The sequence below is a fragment of the Octodon degus genome, unplaced genomic scaffold (genome assembly GCF_000260255.1).
Source record: "Octodon degus isolate 3935 unplaced genomic scaffold, OctDeg1.0 scaffold00046, whole genome shotgun sequence".
NCBI classification, from domain to species: domain Eukaryota; kingdom Metazoa; phylum Chordata; class Mammalia; order Rodentia; family Octodontidae; genus Octodon; species Octodon degus.
The window spans coordinates 5274582-5295606 of NW_004524622.1; the positions used below are offsets into that span (position 1 = coordinate 5274582).

General features: G+C 39.0%; 1 protein-coding gene across 1 annotated transcript in view; it reads right to left on the bottom strand.

Annotated features, from left to right (window-relative positions):
• Ctnna3 (catenin alpha 3) overlaps positions 1 to 21025 on the bottom strand; it is a 1779311-nt gene that overhangs the window by 417017 nt on the left and 1341269 nt on the right. Inside the window, exon 12 of the mRNA XM_012514925.2 lies at positions 1310 to 1510. Coding sequence (XP_012370379.1) covers positions 1310 to 1510 — 201 coding nt within the window. The remainder of the gene's footprint in view (positions 1 to 1309; positions 1511 to 21025) is intronic.

Consider the following 21025-nt stretch of genomic DNA (forward strand, 5'->3'; position numbering starts at 1 on the left):
GATGACCTTCTTCATCAACGTACTGGGACAGCAAGACTCATTGGTGCTCTGCAGACCTTGCTGCGTGCTTGCAGCACAGCTCTTAAGAGCTACACTAATGTGAACGTTACTTAACTGTCAGGGTGTTCCTCTTGTTCTTCTCAAAAGACAGCTTTGCACACAAAAGGAAGAAGGAAAATAAGAATTTAAGAACTATCCTATTGTGGGCTGGGGAGATAGCTCGGCATTCTAAACACCTGCCTGCCAAGCTCAAGGACCTAGTTTCTGTCCTAGTATCACATGCCATGTGGGCCGTGTCCACCATGTGTACCATCCTGGCCACTGAAACCAGGAGTGGCGGTGCATGTCTGGAATCCCAGTTCTGGGGAGGCTGAGACAGGATGATCACTGCAAGTCCGAGCTCCATGGTAAGACCCTGTGCCGCATAAGTAAGTAAATAAATAAATCTTTAAATAAACAAAACAAAACTAGTCCATCCTTCTCTTTTCCACTCCTTTGGAAATTCCTTATGAAATTTCAAACAATAAAGGAGTCACCACTGTATCACTGCTTTAGTACTAAAGGGTAGTAATTTATATCTGAGGATTTTACAAATTCGCAGGGATCTTCAGAGGCAAGAGTTCTGCCATGATGACCTGTGGAGACTCCCGAATGCCTTCATGGTTTATGAATTCATATGAATCCTGATACTTCCATAAGTTTCTTAGGGAAATGATAACAATATTTAAAAGAATGACATTTCACTGAGTAATTCAAAGTGTTTACTAGCTGATTTTAGAAAACAGCGACTTGGTTAATGCAACCAGAACAAAGTCCTCGCTGCCTATTTCCTAAGCAATCAAAGACAATTATGTGCAAGAACAAAATGTTTTGCAAACAACCACAGCTAAAGGTAGAGAGCATTTCTCTAGAAACCTGACAGATTTGCTCAGCTTAAGCAGTGTAATGAAAACCTGAGGGTACCGGGGACACAGCTAAAGGAAAATCTGGAAACTGTTTCCTCCTGAGAGCTGCACCAGCCTAACCACACCTCCTCCTGAGCTGGCATGAATAAACCTAAATTGCTGCTGTCTGTGGGTAGTTTATATAAGGCGCATATTTATGAAGACCCTTCCCCAATGAATAGGTTTCCTTCACTGGGATAAATTTCAAATCATATAACCAAAGAACGTAAGTAATCATCAGAGAGTACAGTGATGTTCTGTATGTTTAAACATGGCCAGAACCATTTTCCATAGGTGTGAATATTCAGTCACTCTGCATATTCAGATTTCTAACAGCACAGCTGTGATTGAGCCCTGAGACTTACCGGTGCTTGTGAGGAAGTTCACATTTCGCATGACACCTTCAGTGTAAGCCCCTGGCTCATAGCTGTCCATTTCACCCGTGACGATGTGAGCGACTCTCGTGGCCCGTCCTCTGATGGCTCCTGCGGCTCGGTCTAAATTCTCCACATCCTGGTCTCTCAGAGCTACGATGCACTTGTTGACATCTTCCAGGGTATGGCTTTCTGTACATAAACATAGCAAATTAGTCACGTGTGTGGCCATTAGATGACACAAATCTAGTATATAATGTCAAAAATATATAATGTCAAATATGGCTAATGTGATAGACACATAGACAGATAACATCTGATTTCAGATACATATACTGAGGGCATTGAGAACCAATTACAAAAACTGAGATAGTTTTTTATCTTTTTGTTGTTTAATAGAAAAATTATATGAAATACAAAATTTATATTTAAACATTTTTATTGATTACATATGATTCTAGATTCCAGTTCCATTAGATTCTGTTTTTGGACTGAGTGATACCAGGTAGAACCAAGGAACAGACTTCAGACTGAAATGAAAATTAAGTAGCAGTGGTGGAAATTTTCTCACCCACCCATCACACACATTAAATGATTGCCTGAAGCTGAGGAGTGCTGGAAGAAGTGCCCTGCCCTGCAGTGTTTCCAAGCCTCCCCTCTGCTCTGCGCATGTGTAAGCGTGAAGCCGGACACAGTTGCTAGAGCAGTGCAATCCTTTGGTGGGTACTTCCACACACACGCACTGAGGGAGGAGATGCCTCTGCAACAGCGGCAGACACGGGAACAGTATTTTCACAAATTAAAATAATACTAAAAATCAGAGTTTTGACTTCTGGCTGTAATACATGAATCTCCACCCCAAATCTTTCAATATTATTTAGAGTCACACTGAATGCAGAATGTGTCTTTCATCCCTCTGCTGTTCTTTCCATCTCTGCATCCTCATGGCTCTCTCGCAGTCTGCTGGTGTGTGTGGTGGCATTACTGGTGAGCTGCAGAGCCACTTATACATAATGGGATTACTCCCTTCGCCTTGGCCCTTACTGTGTACAGATGAAAATCAAGCTCCCATAGAATATGGGCTCTGATGCCTTTTGGAGGTCTGTTTAGACCTTTCTTTGTTTTAAAATTTTTTTAAAGAATACAAATTAGTGATAGAAGAAAAAAAGCATTAGAAACAACACAAAATTCTACTAAACAAAGTAACCTGAGCAGCTAATTTAAAGAGAACATCATGCCCTTTTATAACCGATTCCAATCATTCTTCTGAAGGCTTCTTCTACCTCAGCAATATGCATTTTATGGTTTTCAGCATCCTCCTTGTTCTTCTATGCCTCTGATCTGTAACAACCTGTAACTTTGATGCAGATTGCGTAATCTATTTGATCTGCTTGGTCAACTCTTACTGTGTTTTCAGAGCACTTCTCAAATGGTCTTTTCTTAGGGTGTCTGTGCCGGACTCATTCCTTAGAAGAAACAGCTGTTCGCAAGTTGTGTGATGCTCACGCGAAATGATTTATACGCTTCCATTAAAATCTCATCCTGTATTTTAACGATACGTATTTAAAATCATCTTTCTAGTAGACTGTGAACTCTACCTGCTAGTAAGAATTTTATCTTATTACTTTAGGTATTGTATTTAATGCTCATGAAAGAGTACATAGCTTTTAGCTTCACAAGAATGCTCCCATAGGGAATGGCTATCATAAAGAAATCACTCAACAACAAATGTTGGAGAGGCTGTGGGGAAAAAGGCACCCTTCTCCACTGATGGTGGGAATGTAGACTGGGGCAACCATTATGGAAATTAGTATGGAGACTCCTTAGAAAACTAGGACTGGAAATCCCATTTAAACCAGTTATTCCTCTGCTAAGAATTTTCCCAGAGGATCTGAAAACATCATATCATAGTGATATCTATGATTATAGCAGCACAATTTATGATAGCAAAATCTTGGAAACAATCAAATTGCCCATCACCTAAGGAATGGATGAAAAAGATGTGGTATTTTTATACAATGGAGTATTACTCATCTATAAAGAATGGTAAACTCAAAGCCTTCATATATAAGTGGATGCCACTTGAAGATATACTCATAAGTGAAATAAACCAGACCCAATGTACAAATATCATATAGTCTCCCTAGTGTCAGAACTCAAAAGAAGAAATAAAAATTGAAAGATATAATACAGTTAAATGGAAAGTGATAACTTAAGGAAAAAACAACAAAGAGATAGCAAGGAGAAAAGTTAGGAAACGTCGAAGGGGTAAAAACCATACATTTATATAAACAAGATGGTTAAGGCAATGATCCTAAGAATCTCCATCAGGTTTTTGAAACTAGCAGTTAATTGGTAGGATTCTCACCCTGACTAACTGTACATGCTGATATCTGTGAACTAAGTAACTACACTGAGATTAACGATGTGCAATATTAAAACCATGCTTGGAATACATATCATTCTGGTCTTCTAAATGCATACTGCTTCTAATGTCATATCAATTGTTGCTGTATTCTCTCACAAGTCAATGTTTATTTTTTAAAAAGGTAATAAAAGAAAACAAGAGACAAGAAAAAAATGTCATAGGATTGTCCTGCTACAATGTTGTATATGGTTAGATTTCTAAATTTCTGTGTAAAAATGTGTACTTTTTTCACATTCTACAGGGACTTAAAGTTTAGAATATCAATGACTGTTGGAAAATACCTGTTCCATGTTATGTCTAAGGAGTTTGATATTCAGACAGATAGTGATGTTGAGCTCTACTGCCTCTGTTATAGAAAAAAATACAAATACTGAAGGAATAAAGTGCTTTTATGAGATATAAGTGATAAGTTCTCTGAGCCTGATCCACAAGTTATTTTCCTACATAGAAATATTTATGGAACCTCAGAGTTAGTCAACTTAACCTATTGCAGATACCTACATTTTTTTTTTTTGTACCAGGGATTGAACTCAGGACCTTGTGCTTGCCAGGTTCATTTTCTAAGTTAAACACCAAAAGCATTCACTGCAAGTGCACTATCTCCTTCCTTTTCCAGGTATATTGGTAAGTCTTTAGGAATAAATGCAACATATATGTGTAAAGTGTAATCTTTCTTCACTATTGGTGCTCAATTTTAAACTTCAGTGATATTTTTGCTCAGTCCTATAACAATGAAATGAAATCTAGGAAAAAAGGAATGATGATTCCTGTAAGATTAATTACCTAACATACTGTAATTTCTGTTTAATTAAAGAAGAAATCATGGCTGTGACAAGCCACATTTTATCAAGTAAGTTTTGGCAGGAGGATTTTGTCCACACAAAGGATGATCATATCCCTGAATTCAGTGGTCACTCCTGTGTAGAGCAATGATCCATACACCTATCTATTCAGTTTATTGTTCAAAGCAAAGACATGAATACAACACAAATTTTCCATTTTCTGTTGGGCATCACATACAGTTGTATGGTTATTGTTTGCAACCAGCTTATGCCATCAGAGTCATGGCACTAATCAGACAGAAAAGCTGCAGGGGAAAGGCCAGCTATTGATGTGAACAGGCACAGTATGGAAAGCAGAGAGTGAAGCAAGTGGCACAAGCATGTAGCCAGCCTGGATCTGAGACATTTCTAATGAGGAATGACAGACAATGACTGAATTATCTTAGAATTACTCTACATCAAAATGGCATAGAAATATCAAGAAAGACCCCCGCATGTATCTCTCTAGTGCCATTTTCCCATTAACCCAATATTTCTTGGAAAGCTAGCAGCTTCTCATTATGTGGAATTTTAAGCATATTCTTGCAGAAGAATAAAATGTAAATGTTGAGTAACTGCTACATTAAAGACATTTTTTAAAATTAGCGATGTGTTGTTGTTCCTATTTCAGTGAGCGCCTTTGAGAATATTCTGAGTTTTTATGTCTGCTGTGGAGCCTGGAGACCTTGAGGGAAAAAGCAAAGCACCAGATACTTTGTGTGACCCCCTTGGAGTTGTACCCTTAAGGTCTTGCTGAAGGAATGGGTTTAGTCATTAGATTCCGCAAAAGTCATTAGGAGTTCTGCATCTGATTAATTTTCTCAAAAATAGATGCATGGGGACTAAAACTATTACATTATTTCTTAGATGTTGCTTAAAAGAAAGTGAATATATTATTAAAGAATAAATACATTTAGAGTATTATGCTCTGAAGAATTGTCACATGGGAAGACTTGTCTTAGCACCTTCAGAGCACCAGCTCATCCTTCGATGTGAGCTGAGTGTAGAGTACTCCAGTGCTGGTGAAAACATGGAGGGAATTATTTTAAAAGCAGAGAATTGCAAAATTACTAGTAATTGCCATCAATCATCTTATTGCTGTCCTGAGACGCAAAGGGTAATTTCTAATTGGAAATAGTATTATGCAGGGGGGGAAAACATAGAACTGATCTTTTGTTGAAAGATTTTTCATTTGTTGTTAACTTTTCTGACTATCTCTACCTTCCATAACAACAGGTACATCACCATAAGATTTCAAAATTTAGGGATTTGAAAACATTCCATTATTTTTATTAAATATTATTTCCCGATTAAACTAAAACTTGAATGTCAATTCTACTGCCTTAGGGAAGGCTGAAAACAGGAAAAAAATGTAGTGGAAACAAACAATTTATCGTCATTTGACCTCCAAAGGAAGATTTTATAGATTTATTAACCACAGAATAGATAAAATGTATAAGCCAGATTTTGTTGAGAGCTAAAAGATTTTTTTTTATGTTTTTTCTAGGCTTAAAGCTGGACTATAAATATATGAGCAGCAAAGCCTTTTATTTTTTCATACCAAGAATCAAACTCAGGACTTTGTGCCTGCCAGGCAGGTGCTGTGCCACTGAGCTATCCCCCCGCCTGGAAAATCCACAGACAGGAGCTGAGTTTTTGCTATAGTCCATCCACATGGCAATTCTCTCAAGTTTGCTTGCCCTTGGCGAGAACATGTTCATAATAATAAGCTTTCAAAGTAAGAGTCAACAGAAACATTTTATCAAGGCTATTTTAAGAATAATGAGGATAAATATAAAATATTAGAAAATTTCCATTTCTTTTCTGCTTCCTGTCTTTCCCTCTGTCTCCTCTCCTGAATTGAAGTCTTATGATGTTAAAAATAATGCAGATGATTTGCACGATAAATTAGGCCCAGTGCCCACCTGCAGAGGGCTTGCTACCAGGAAGGACTAATCCTCGCTCTGTTGCCAGTTACTCTTTCCAAGTTCTGTAGTAAAACCAGTATCTATTTTATAATTTAATAAAGTTCTACAAACACAGAAAAAGTTTGTCCATTTTCTCTGTCTTACAAACTGGACAGTCTTCACTGAGTTTGGGGGCTTGTGGGTTGGCTCATTTGTTTAAAGAGGCTGCTTGGGAAAACTCAGTCAGGATCAGTGGGCTGCAGTTTGATGCCCAGCCCTACAAGATACATCAGACCTGCCCATAAGGCAGCCTGAGCCAGCCAAAAAAGAAAAAAGAAAAAAGAAAAAAGAAAAGAAAAATCCTAATCCTTCTCTGAACCTATCTGTGACAATAATAAAAGTCTGAGATTGTTAATCTGAGATTAGCTATTAGCTAAATATCTAGTAACTGCTATACCCCCAGGCACAACTCCAGAAGAGTATCAACCTCATTGACGTCACTGTACCCATTCAGTGAGTCTCCTGTGGGCTCCTAACATCTTAGTCTGTAAAACTGCTCAGAAACTTTCAAAACCTTAGAAATAAGTGAATGGATGATCGCTGGTCCCTCAGACTCCTGTTGGACAGACAGCAAACAGCCTCAACTGCCAAGTGTCTCTCTTTCCGGGATTGTATACTTATGTAGATAGTTATAACTATAAGATAGCTTACAACTCTACAGGGATAGATAGTCACTGTGTTGCTTAACTCTAAAACCCATGGCCATTTAAATGATTGCTGTCACACAATAATTGAGGTAAGTTTTTATCTAGTAGGCATGAGCATAATTTCTAATAGAAAAGTTAGACCTAAAGGTTACATGTAGGACATTAACTGGTTTTGGTTCTAAATGTGGTATCTCGTTGAACCATTCTTTCTTCATCCAGTTCTCTTTTTAAAAGTGTTACCTTGGTAACCTTCACATTTTTAATACATTCACACTTTAAATTTGTAAAACTCAGGCCAGTGAGATAGCTCAGTGGACTAAGTGCCTGTTTTGACAAGCACAGGGACCAGGGTTTGATCCCTGTCCCATGTGCAGCACCAGCTCTGCCTCCAGGATGCACTGAGCTGGTGACTGAGTCCAGTGCTGGGAAGGCTGAAAAGAGGAGGAACACTATGAGTCTGAGCTGTGTAGTGAGACATTGTATCAAATACATAAATGAAAAAAATAAAATAAAAATAAACTTGCAAAAATCTTGTGTTCAACTTTGAAAAAGTTTTCTTAGACTACATGATTTGGATTAGAAGTTACTATCCACATGGGAAGATGTAATGTGCAATCTGCAATTGAACAATAGAAGTATATCTAAAATGCAAAACACTTAGCATTTATAAAACTTCTGAAAGGTAGCATAGACAAAAATCTAGGTAATCTTAGAGTTATTGAGAAATTTTTAAATACAATGCCAAAATGCAGTGAAAGAAACTTCCTAAAAAATTCTGCTCTGAAAACACTTCACAGCAAATGAAAAGTCAATCCCAGCCTAGAAGATAATATTTGCCAAACAAATGACAACAGTGGTATCAGATGTACAAAGAATCTGGAAAACTCACTAATAATAAAACAAACCACTCAAATGCTGAGCAGAAGATCTGGGCAGACATCTTGCCAAGAGAATGCAAAGATGACAAGCCAGCACACGAATAACTAACATGAAAAATGGTATAAGAAAAAATCACATATAATCAAGGAATCATAAATAAAAATAGCATAATCTACACTTCAGAGTCACAGATGTACAAAATGTAAACAACACCAAATGCTGGTGCAGATGTGAAACAACAGATACTCATCCCTAGAAAGAATGAAAATTGACACAGCCACACTGGGATACAGAGGGGCTTCCTATCACAAAACTAACCCAGCAACCCCACTCCTGATAATAACTTCCTATTACAAAACTAACCCAGCAAGTATCCAAATAAGCTGAACACTGATATACTTATATCTGCATATAAATGTTAGTACCAATTGTATTTCTAAGTGCCAAAACTTAGAAGTATGAAGATGTCCTTTAATAGGTGAAGAACTGAATGCTATAAAGCAAACTTGCAGGAACATCCCTCATAGGTGAAGTCTGTCTGGAAAGCCTTCCTGACTATTTTGTCACAGAGACGAAGAAGAGACCAAGTACAAGGATTTTGCAGAAAGCTAATGGGACCAACAGTAGGGCTCTGGACACACTCAGCATATTGCAACTCTGGTTGGACACTGAAGTGTTGACTACGTGTCAATAAATGTTAGTCAAGACCCATAGAATTCACAATAAAGATAAATCCTAATGCAAATAAGTCCATTATTAAGGGTGCCTCAATATTGGCTCATCAATGTTAACACAGAGGAGGTTCTTCAAATGTCCTAAACTCAGGCTAAGTCTGCTGTAGGCCTTTAATAAGCACTCCGTTTAACTTCCAAGATTAGAAGAAAGCAAGTAACATTCAATTCTATATATTTAACAACATGCATTACCTATACATGTTTATAATTAATTAAGTAGAAATTTTGTACCTCAAATTTCCTAAGCATATAACTGAGAAAAAGATATTACTGTTCTCTGCCCTGCCCAACTCTCTTATTGTTTATTGGTATCTTTCTTTCTTTTTCATTTTGAATTTTCAACAAATACTTTTTGAATGTCTCCTGTTGTCAAGATGGGTATTGCACTTGACAACAGTGGGCATCATTTCTTTATTCCTATAATAATTCCAGAAGATGTAACTGTGGCATCTCAGTATTAGGGAAGAAGTTGGGGTTTGGAGCAAGTTTGCATAGTTCCATGATTCAGTCATAACTGAATCATAACTCAAAATCAAAACATCCAACCAGCTAAAATGTTGTAAATTCTTGAAGCTCATCTTTCCTTGCTATACAGTGATTCTATAATTATATCATTCAATTATTCCAAAAGCACAAGGTTAAAGGAAATTGAAGCTTTAAAATGTTTAGGGGCCAGGGAGATGGCTCAGTAGAATAAGCACCTGCCTGGCAAGTGCAAGGGCCTGAGTTCAATCCCTGGTTCTGGAAAAAAAGTTTTCTAAATTATATGTAGTTAATGCAATGTATCATTTGTGCTACTGTATTACATAATGGTATATATTATGAGTTTTCACAATAATTTCAACTATGTTTAAGATAGCTAGACTTGTTAGAGGGGCAGTTTTAACTCCTCAAGTTGTGCATAGACAGTGCTTCATCACGCTAATGTTTTGAGTCTCCACAGAGACATCACAATTGGACAGAATCTATCTCAAGACATCACCAGAAAGATGGCCAGATTAACAAATGAAGCTTGACTTCTGCCACTTAGCCACTTTGGTATGGAAACAAAAGCCTAGATTATTTCCACTTTATGCCATCCTTACTTTGACAATATAGACAAAAAAAGCAAACCTTAGGCATTTTCACTGAGAACATACTTTCTCCCACTGACTCCTCTAACTAAGCTTCTTCGTGTTAATTGCTCCTTTGTTTCCTCTCCCATAGACCAAGAACCTATTAGCATCTAATAACAAAGCACTGGGTAAACAGAAATAGCTTGGAGGATATCACCAGACTCAACATCAGGACTGCCAGCAGGAACAGGCAGCAGTGAGCAATTCTCCTGTATTATGTAATAAAACCATTCAATTCCTGCATGCTGGATGCTAATGTCATGTGCCTCTATTGCTAGATCATCTTGTATAAAGTCAGTAATTATTTAGTTGTCATTTCTTCTTCTCCACTCAAAAAGTAGAACAATTTTGCAGTCCTACATATGAAATTTGTACTTTTGTACAAAGACATATGCAAATTTGGCATGATTTAAAATGAAGTCCTAGAAGTTTGTGGTCTGCAGAAGAACAGAAACTCAAAGGAATGTTAAGAACAGATGAACCACTTGTGACCCAGTAAATTTTATTTAGTTTTCTTTCTTTTTCTTCAGAATACTAAGTGCACTTTTCATTTATTTTGACTACCTTCACCGAGATAGTATTTCTTCATATTGAAAAAGGGCCAGCTGTTATACAGCACAGGCTTGCTGGAGATCTGCCTTAGAGGGGACCACTTCTTTAGTCAATGCAGCTATGCTAAGATCAAGCACAAGCATATTTTTTGTTGAAATTATAGATCTCTTGAATTTTGTTTCAAATGTTGAAGAAGAAAACAGGGCAGAGTGGATCCTTGTTCTTTACAGAAATAATCCTCCCTCACTGCGTTTGTCATTGTTTTGAGGAGCTTGTCCCCTCACACCACATTTGTGATGGTAGAGTCTGTGAAGTCAAAACTAACTGAAGACACAAGGTTTTCACCCCTACATCAGTGTTTCCCACAAAGTATTCAGGAGCGTTATGTAAATCAATAAAGAGCCAAGAGCAGATTAACAACAAATTGCAGGTTAGTGACAAAAGTGAGACCAAAACATCTAGTTTAAATGTGTGGGGAAGTACTGTGCTTCTAGAGGCCTGAGAGTCAGGTCTTAACTTGATCCTCCAAGGGCTATCCATGTCATTTGCCTTTCCGTGAATTTTCTGTTGCTGGAAAGTTCTACAGAAACTTCTGGATTTCAGCCCTAGCCTCTCAGTTAAATCCCAGCTTCACTGACAGCAGTGATTTCCTTGAGTTCTTTATTTCTTGATTCGATGTGTACTTATGTACTGCCCCTTGATATGCAGGCTTCACTCAAACAACACACATGGATACAAAATTGTAATGAGTACAGATTTATGTATCACCAGAGTGACAGTGAAAACACTTTGGGTTGTATTTAACAAAAATTTACCTGAAAATTCAAGTGTCAGGGAGAAATGGTTAAAGACAGTACTTACTAAAGTTTATTTTAACAAACATTGAAATGGCTAAAGTAAAATTAGCATGGATTGCAATTTCTGGAGAATGTTTACAAAAGTTTTTCCTTCAATTATAAGTCGAATATCCTCATTAAAGTGACAACTGAGGTTTCTGACATGGACGAACACATTTTAAATGGACCCAGTTTATGGGAGTGCTATAGGAGAACTACTTACTTTCATTTATATCTAGAGCAGATATACAGCTTCAGCCATAACTTCACCAAAAATCACTGGTGATACTGACCATTGATAGAAATAAATTAATTATACAGTCTATACAATCAACTAGTATGATTAAGTCAATAAATGACAGGTCTCCAATTATACATTTTTTAAAAGTTCCTTTTCAGTAACAAAAATACTTTTATGTACAAAAGTGTTTATAAATCAATATTATAATAAATTTGAATCACAACTTCTGATTGGAATAACACTAACCATAAATTATTTTTGTGATGCATATGAAACATAGGCTAATTTTTTTTTTTTTTTTTTTTTTTGGTGGAACCGGGGATTGAACTCAGGCCCTTGCACTTGCCAAGCAAGCACTTATTCTAATGAGCTATCTCCCTGGCCCCAACATAGGCTACTTTTAAAAAAATCTTTTATTTCTTTATTTGGTACAGGTTCTCACTATGTAGCTTAGACTTGTAGTGATCCTCCTGTCTCAGCCTCCCCAGTGCTGGGATTATAGGCATGCACCACCACACCAGGATTTGGTGCCTGGCACAGCTCAGGACTGGCATGACATGAGTTACCAGAGATCGAACCCAGGTCCTTGCACTTGCCAGGCAGACACTTAGACCACCAAGCTATTTCTCCAGCCCTAAGTATACAGTCTTAACTGTTCCTTTAACAGAGAACCTTAACATGGAAGACTTAGGGAACACTGTCATTTATTAACTAAGAACATTCCATTTATTAACAACTATGTCTTGTCAAAATAAGTATGAGGTGCAATTGAAAAATAAAACTGTGATTAAATAAAAACATATTATAAGAGGGCCAGGGAGATAGCTCAGTAGAATAAGTGCTTGCCTGGTAAGTGCAAGGTCCTGAGTTCAATCTCTAGTACCTCAAAAAAATGTATTACAAGAAGTAGATGGCCATAAATCCCACTCAGATCTGCTGTGTCTACCACCTCTACACTGTCATAGTTGCCACTTTCTGAAACGGTTTTGGAAGCTCTTTTTTGTGAGTATCTTTAGGGACATGGCTATGGCTGCTTCTGAACTGATTCAAAATGTTTTCTTTTTACAGTCAGGTTGACTTTGAGGAAGACCTACACATCACAGAGTACCAGGAATAGTGATGATCTGGTGAATAAAGTGGAGGGGACCCACTGCGATGAGAGAGAGAGAGAGAGAGAGAGAGAGACAGACACACACACACACACACACACACAGACACAGAGACAGACACAGACAAAGACAAAGACAGAGTTTTTTAAATTAAATCTCATAAAGACTCTCATGAAAAGGCACTTGTAGACTTCTTTCAGATTTATGAAGACAATGGTATAAATGTGTTCAAAGCAAAGGTGACTAATGCAAATGGATTTTGTACTATTACATGTATTTTTAAAATTTAAATATTCATTGTGTTTTCTGATCATTTTTGTGTAACAGTGAAGTGCCCAGATCAACTGCAAAATCCTCGGTTTTCCTTATTGATCTTTTTCTTTCTCCTTAAAAATGATTGTAGGTGTAAACTATTTTTATTCAGTGAGCTTAAATACAAGTATTTATATTAATTCAATATGTCATTTATTCATTTAAAGAATATTTACGGAGTTCCTATCACCCAAGTTTTTGCCAGATACAGGAAATGGCAAAATAGTAAGTAATGACATCCCTGCAAGGGACCTGCTAAGCGCCACCATACATAAAGACAGCAGTGCTTGTCTCTTTCTTTTTAAAATTACTTTTTCTGCTTCCCATCACTGTATTGTATCCCTCAGTTTGTCACACTGAGGCCAGACTAATCCAGACGTGTGTGATTCTGGCTCTACGTGCTCACCGTGCGCGGTTCCTCAATAACGGTGGGTGCAAGAAAGGACGCACCTCCCAAGCACAATCATAAGCATGTGTTGAGCTGAGAGTCTAGAGACAAGCTGACTTGCTGTGAGATTTATTGCTCCAGTTGTACTTACATGAAAACTCAATGATTGCTTTACAGCGGCTTTCAGAATGTCCTTGGAACTCTAAGAACTTCAGGTTACCTACCAAAGTCACAGGCATTGTTTCTCTTAGCGTATTTGTGGTGTGCAGGTAGCATGCTTCCCTGTGCTTCTTACTCATTTTAGTTGATTCTTTCACAATATACAATGTATGTCGATAGCCTTCTGGTAGAGAACTCAGTTCATTTAGGAAAGGGCATGAGGATTCCAGTTTTCCTATCTAAAGACTTAAAAAAAAAATGCTCCCTAAATATAAGGTTAAAAGTCCATTTTGTCTTACACAAAAGCTCCTAATGAAGAAATTGGCAAGAGCAGCATTCCTGTTAATAATCCCAGTGGCTTCCTGGGCCCAGCATAAAGCACGTATGCTGTGCTCTGCATAGAAGGGTTTTTTGCCAACATGAAAACAGGATGAAGGGCAGTAGACATGGAATGGCGCTCACATCATAAGGATTCACAGGAGCGGACGCAAGGGGCTACTGGAGCGAGGCCAGGGACTATGAAGCGAGGAAGGAAGGTGGCGCGACAGCAAAGCCTGCTGCGGGTGGGAACAGTGAGAAATCAGAAGCACTTACAAAAATGGGAAAACTCCCTGGGATTTTGGATGCTAAAACTAAATTAAAAGCAGAGAAATTACAATCTTTATTCAATATTTTAAATGAAGACATAATTTTTTTAAAAAAATGCTAAGAGCCCAGTTAGCCCAAAAGCTTGTTTCCCACATTCTCCCCTGAGCTCTAAGCTGCCACTGTCAGCCCGCACAGCAAACCGTCTTGCACAAGCTCAGCGTTCTTGTCTCAGCAGCCTTGCCTGGAAGGCGGCTCTCCACATGCAAGCATCTCTGTGTGAAAAACAGATTTGCAACATCTGGTCTGATTTTGTTTTCCTTTAATTTCCACTGTGTTGCCTTTTCTATTTTATTTCCTTTTCCAATCATGCTTGCTGAACTGCAATAGTAATTTTCACTGATATACTTTGTCCTTATTTTATTGTCTATCATTAGAGTTAGCGGCTTACCTGTGCATAAGCTAGCTATAAAATAATAATTAATGGGACCATAATTACACTTATTTTCCTCATGGGATTTTGCAGTGTTGGCATAACCCTGGGTGTTGTCCACACTAATCAAATGCTGGTTAAAACTGGCTGTGGACACTTTCTCAGCATGCATTTATGTGGTCTGACCTGCTTTCAAGAATTTTCTGGACTGTATTTCTTCTGCTATAGTGAATTCTCAAAATGTTTAGAAAGCAACTGTAGACATAGATCACTATCATTTTTTAAAAACTTGCAAATATTATAGCCTGAATGATATACACTGGTGGACATTTCCATTGAACAATAGCTAGAGTTCAGCGTGTGCATAGTCATAATCCAGACTTTCATACATGGTACATAGACAAAAAAAGAAATTGTCTGACATCATAAAATCATCAAAGAACACCATCTTCTATCAAGGAACAGCAAGCCAAAATTTGGCTTTCCCTTATTCTTTGTCCAACTCCATGCTATTGTCTTTAGAAAATTGCTCTATGAGCCTTAATGTCATTACATGTTCAATGAATGCAATCATGTCTTTAATCAAATTTTAGTGATGCTAATTATAAGCCTATAATTAACTCACATATCTTACACTTTCAGCCATTCAATGATATTTTTAGCATTCATAATTTATGGCAAGTGTCAGGAAAGGATACATCCACCTAATATTACTAATAATATTTCTCTCCACCAATCTTAAATTTATACTGTTAGCCCACAAATGTTTGTGTTAAAGTTATTCCTGGGCTGGGAGATAGCTCGGTGGTCTAAGCACCTGCCTGGCAAGTGCAAGGACCCCTGGTAACACATGCCATGCTGGCTGTAATGGGTTGAAATCACTATAGTTGTTGTTTTTCTATTGGGCAAAGCTGGCAGGGACCTCTAGCTCTTTGAGCACCGCTTCCTGGCTCAAGTGCAGATCCTTCAGCCTGCTAACATTGTACGCAGCTGATGTGTGTATCTTGCAACAGGCCCCATCTGGGGCAAGTTCTGCCTGTTGCTAAAAACTGTGAGAACCTCCTTGACACTGTGGGTCAGTCTCCTGCTTCTGCATCTTTGTCACCCCTACAATGTGTTCTAAATCATTTTCAGGAATTCAGACAATGAGCCTCAGGATATGGGGACTCTATGTCTCCTGGAAAGCTCTGAATCTTCTGTGAATTGGAATGGCTGTCCCTTCCTGAGGCTACTTGGCCTGACCAGATCCCTTATGTTCAGGCTTGGATTGATCTTGTCCATGACCCTCTGAAATGGCTAAAAGCCTGCCACTCCAAACGTCATTTGCGGTAGACTGGCCAGACCCACATGGTTGCACTGGCTGCTCAAGCTGACAAAAGGCAGCCCGCAATCTTAGACTGATGCCCTCAGAACCTGCCCAATCCACCTGCCACACGGTACACAGATAAGTTCATTTCTCAGTCGACTCCAAATATGAGAAAAGAGTTAGCTTTTGCTCCACACAACTCACTTGATAAAAACTGTTTCTTAGTGTCCTATAATTGGAACTGGGAGAAAATCAGGGAGAGAAAAAAAAAAAGAGATAAAATGACTGCCTTTGTTGCAGCCTCAAAACAGATCCCAAGTCTGATTCTCTGGGCTCCAAGAAGAGCTCAACACATCTGCAGAAGCCAGGCCATCATAAGAGGGATTGCCTCAAGAGGCCTCAAGCCATTCCCTGACTGCTGAGAAAGCCACTAAAAGTGAGACCACACTCTAAGGTGGAGGCCCCAGAGCACAGAGTTGGCTTCCCAGGTGGTCCAAGAGGACTGAAGGGCCCTGGGCCTGCCTTTTTCCTCTGGCTGGAGTATTATCTCTACCTGTCATCTCTACTGAGCAGACCTGAGTAATCATGACTAGAGGAAAAACCCAGCCTATTTCTGGACATTGGCACAGGTCTCTTTATCCTTCTCCAACCCTGATCTTCCTTCCAGTCATCATACCTCACTAGAGCCAGGCCCTGTATTTGTGACATAAAACTCAGCCTCAGTGTTAATCTGACTGAATGCTATAAGTTAGGCTGGTTGATTTCTGATTTAAATCAGGTATTTTGTGCTGATAGTTAATACAGGTGTGAACTGTATTAGTGACCTCTCTTCACTAAAACTAGAGGGACTCAACCTCATACAGCCCAAGTGAGCGGAGTCTTCTTGAGGTTTCCTGCTTCATTCCAAGGGAAGCTATCTTCACATTCCTTGGGCAGGGCTACCTGCAAGAGGCCTTAAGACCAAAAAGTTATATCTTGCTAAGTGGGCCCCAGAAATCTGATACAAGCTGCAGAAGCTAGAAGTGTATACAGGAATTAATTTTAACTCTTATTTGGAAGCCTGGTGATGTTATTATTTAACCTATGCATGTGTAATTGTTTCTTTGGCTTTGTCTTCTCCAGTTTTAAAAGCTATTCCACCTATAAAAATGTCTGGTGTCTACTGAGTGCCTTTAGGTAGAACCTTTGGAGACTATCTCTGACACCAGATCACAACTACGACCCCTTTTGGCCTGAATAAGCCAGAGTGGTCTTTGCCCATGGTTCCCTCATGGCAGTTTGGAGGGAATGTTGTAGGATAGGCAGTCAGACAGGGCCATGCCCTCAAGGAGACCCTATGAGAGGCAAGATGACTTTGCCTCTGGGAAGAGACAGACCCTCCGCACTGCGGGTCAGAACTTAAGACAAAAGAAGAAACTCTCTGGCTGATATTATAGCTCAAGAAATGGCATAAAAAAACCAGTGGGGCCACTGGGATATCGCCTGTCCTCCTGCCCTGGGTTCTAGAAAACAAATTCTGTTGTTCCTTGTTGTTTGAGTAGAGTAGCAGTGGTGACCTCTCCTGCCTGTAATATTAATGTTGCTGGGAAAAAAAATGGCTCTAGAGATTTGTCAAAAGTGAAAATTGGGGACTATTCTCAATGTATAAATGACCTGACAGCTTCCTTAATTGGACCTGTTCTCCTGTTCCTTTGGCCCTGATGACTATCAGGCCCTGTATCATAAGCTATTTAACTAAGTGTGTTCAACAAAGAATCCAGGCCATCAGTTAATGGTACTTAGAGCTCAATACCAGCACTTAGAAGTAACTGAAGAATCAATGATTTGATTCCTGAATAAAACCAGTGGGGAATGTGATTGAAATAAATATGGATCTTATTATTTTTCTATTGGGCAAAGCTGGCAGGGATCTCTATCTTTGAGCGTCACTTCCTGGCTCAAGTGAAGATCCTTCAGCCTGCTAGTGTTGTACACAACTTATGTGTTTCCACCATCCTAACTGTATCTTGTAACAGGCTCTATCTGGGGCAAGTTCCACTTATCGCCAAAAACTGTGAAAACCTCCTAGTCGTAAACAGCTTACAGCTGTATCAACAAGACTTGCTATAAAGGACTGAACTCAGCTCTGCTGGGTGTGGCTGGTTAGCGCCTCGTTGTATGGAGTGCAGCTGGCTAGTCATCAGACTGGCTAATAAAGGCTCACTAAATTCTAATCCATTCTGGTTTCAGTCTCTATTTGATTCAAACCTGGTACACTAGCCCCAGAACCACAGGTGGGCTGAGCCTGACACCGAGACCAGGTGTGGTGGCACACACCTGTAATCCCAGCACTGGAGAGGCTAAAAACAGGAATATTACTATGACTCTGAGTGGCAGAAACCCTGTACCAAATAAATAAAGATTAAAGTTAGTCCTTTACTAAAACAGAAAACTTGAATCATGTGTTTCTGAATATTATAGCTTTTAAACAATAGAAAATTTAAAGACATACACAGATGTGTGCTCATATATGCTTATATATATAATTTTAATGTCCATTATATTTAGTATTAATGAGAAAAATATTTTAAAAGAAAACATGAAAAATCTAAAAGGAGAAAACAAATCTCTATTATAAGCTCTCTCACCTTGGAGACATGTTTAAAGAGGTAATTAAAATGCCACTAAAGAAAATAGCAACTGATTTCATCTCATATGAATGTAAAGTATCTCATATAAAATTCATTATGTAAATATAGAAGTTATTACTTTATGTTATATTTTATGTTACTGATAAATTCAGAAAATGTAAGAATCATCATTAACCCTACCAGAATATGGTAGAGATTAAACAGAATTCAATTATTTGCATTTTTCATTATCAAAACTATTGGCTAGATGCATAGAGTTTATTGGTGATCTGTCTGCTCAGATCCCTGTCTGTATCTCCCTGTGAGTTGTGAACACTTTGACAGAAAGCACTGGTATTTTAATTTTTTGACATTTTTACCTCAAAAGACAGTATCAGAAATATGGGTCTCACTACACAGCCTGGACTCTTAGTGATCCTCCTGTTTTCAGCCTCCCCAGCCCTGGGATTACAGGCGTGCACCCCTCTGCCCAGACTCTGTGACTGGCTCAGCTCACCCTGGGGGCGGGGCTGGCATGGTACGTGGTGCTGGGACTGGAACGCTGTTCCTTGAGCTTGCCTAAGCTTGCCTAAGCAGGTGCTCTAGTCCACTGAGCTATCTCGCCAGCCCAATGTGTCAGAAATAAAAAATGGTCAAAAACGCAATCTACTAACTGCACGGGCACTTTTCTTACACTTTTATTTGATTAATTATTTTGAAAAATATACTTATTTTACACAAGTACCTTGATATATGATCAAATAACAAGCACCTGAAATTATTTGTAACACAGATAATAATTACATAGACACTATGTATTTACTCAGTTTCTATTATGTGCTAGTAACTTCTACTTTCAAGGTAAATAGTTATAGTATTTTAAGTCTTGTCTTAAATCTATACCCCATTGAGAGAAATAGACTCTAAATTACATAATAAATATGAAGATAAAAAAGTATTGCCAAAATTATAGAAAACAAATTATAGAAAAAAATGTTTTATATAATTTTATTTACATAAAATGCTAGAGAAGCCCCCTGAGATTCAGGAAGAATAGCCAGAGGCAGAACTCTGCAAGTGTTAGTCTGTGGAGAGGAGGGTACCTGTGGCTCCCTAGGGCAAAGCTGAATTGCATAAGATCATATGAGCACCCCTGTGTAACAGCTCAGTTCCAACCTCCAGGATGCAGAGCATGACATTCAGAACACAAAAGAACACAGGTTCTGTTTGGCTTGCAGGTCCAGGGGTTCGGTCCATGGTTTCAAGGCTGAGCTATCATGGCAGAAAAGCTCGGCAGTGTGGAAGCAGAGTAGTGTCGCAGGGCCAGAGCCCAGTGGCAAGACACCTTGCCATTCCACAGGGACACGCCCGGTGGCCTGTGGGACATGCCCTGAGAACTGACATCAGCAAAGCACATCACTGGGTGTGCTTTACTGTTCTGCTAAGTGTTTCTTTGTCCAGTCCAGTGTACATGACAATTAACAGTCCAAATCCAACCCTCATCAACTCGACGAGATAAAGTCCTCAAATAATACTAAGTCACCAATAATGAAAATAGCAAGTTAATGATTCTGCCTAACATGGTGCAACTCTCTTTCATGCAACAGAAAACAAAGTGGTCCCTATTCCAGAGCTTCAACAGCTCCAGCATTTTCAAAAGCTGTAGTCCATGTCTCCACTGAGACTCAAAGCAAGTCCTTAGCTCTGAAGCTCTTTAGAATTAAAAACAGGTTACAGAATTCCAAGGTATAGTGGTACAGAGGAAATATCCACCCTCTGGTAAGGGACAGCAAGGAAAAGCCAAGCCCAGTTCCGGCAGAGCGAATATCACGCCCTATTTGCCCTGCCAAGTACGTGGTGGTGGGATTGGAATGCCAGGGCTGGGATGAGCTGGCTCAGTGACCCTCCCTCCACAGCTCAGCAGGCTGCGCCCTGGCGCCTTCCCTGGGCTCACTCAAGCACAGCCTGAAGCTTTCTTTCCCCAGCTGACTTTCTCCGCTCCTTCATCTCTGCCATCCTGGAGCCTCCACTGCTGCCTCAGCCTCCTTCCAGTAGCCTCACAGGACACAGCAGGATTAACAGAGCTACCAGGCCTACTTCTTATTGTGGGCAGAGAGATGCAGCACAGCTAAGCAGCTGTCCGAAGGATGCCGCTCCAACAGAATTGTCTATTAGAGTTTAACACTACTAGTATATGGAAAAAACCAGAGATCTTCATATAAATTCCAAAACCTCATTTGAACGAAAAAAATCCATATGCTCTCAAATAATCAAGGTGCACTCCTTGTTAGCAGCCCTGGCAGAGAACTGACAAAACTTTGGGATAAAATGTTCAACATGAAAATCTAGTGTTGTGATTATAAATTACATAATACTTATTAATTGACTGCCCTGACATCTGGAATATAACATATAGTTAATACGTTTTGTTATTATTTCAATTATAAATGCATCACTTAAGAAACATTAATAGAGTTCCAATCATGTGGATAACCCACTACTATTATAGGCTACGGGACTACATTGGATTACTTTGCTGAATTCATGCACCTACAATATATGAATGGCAATGGAATACCCATCTCT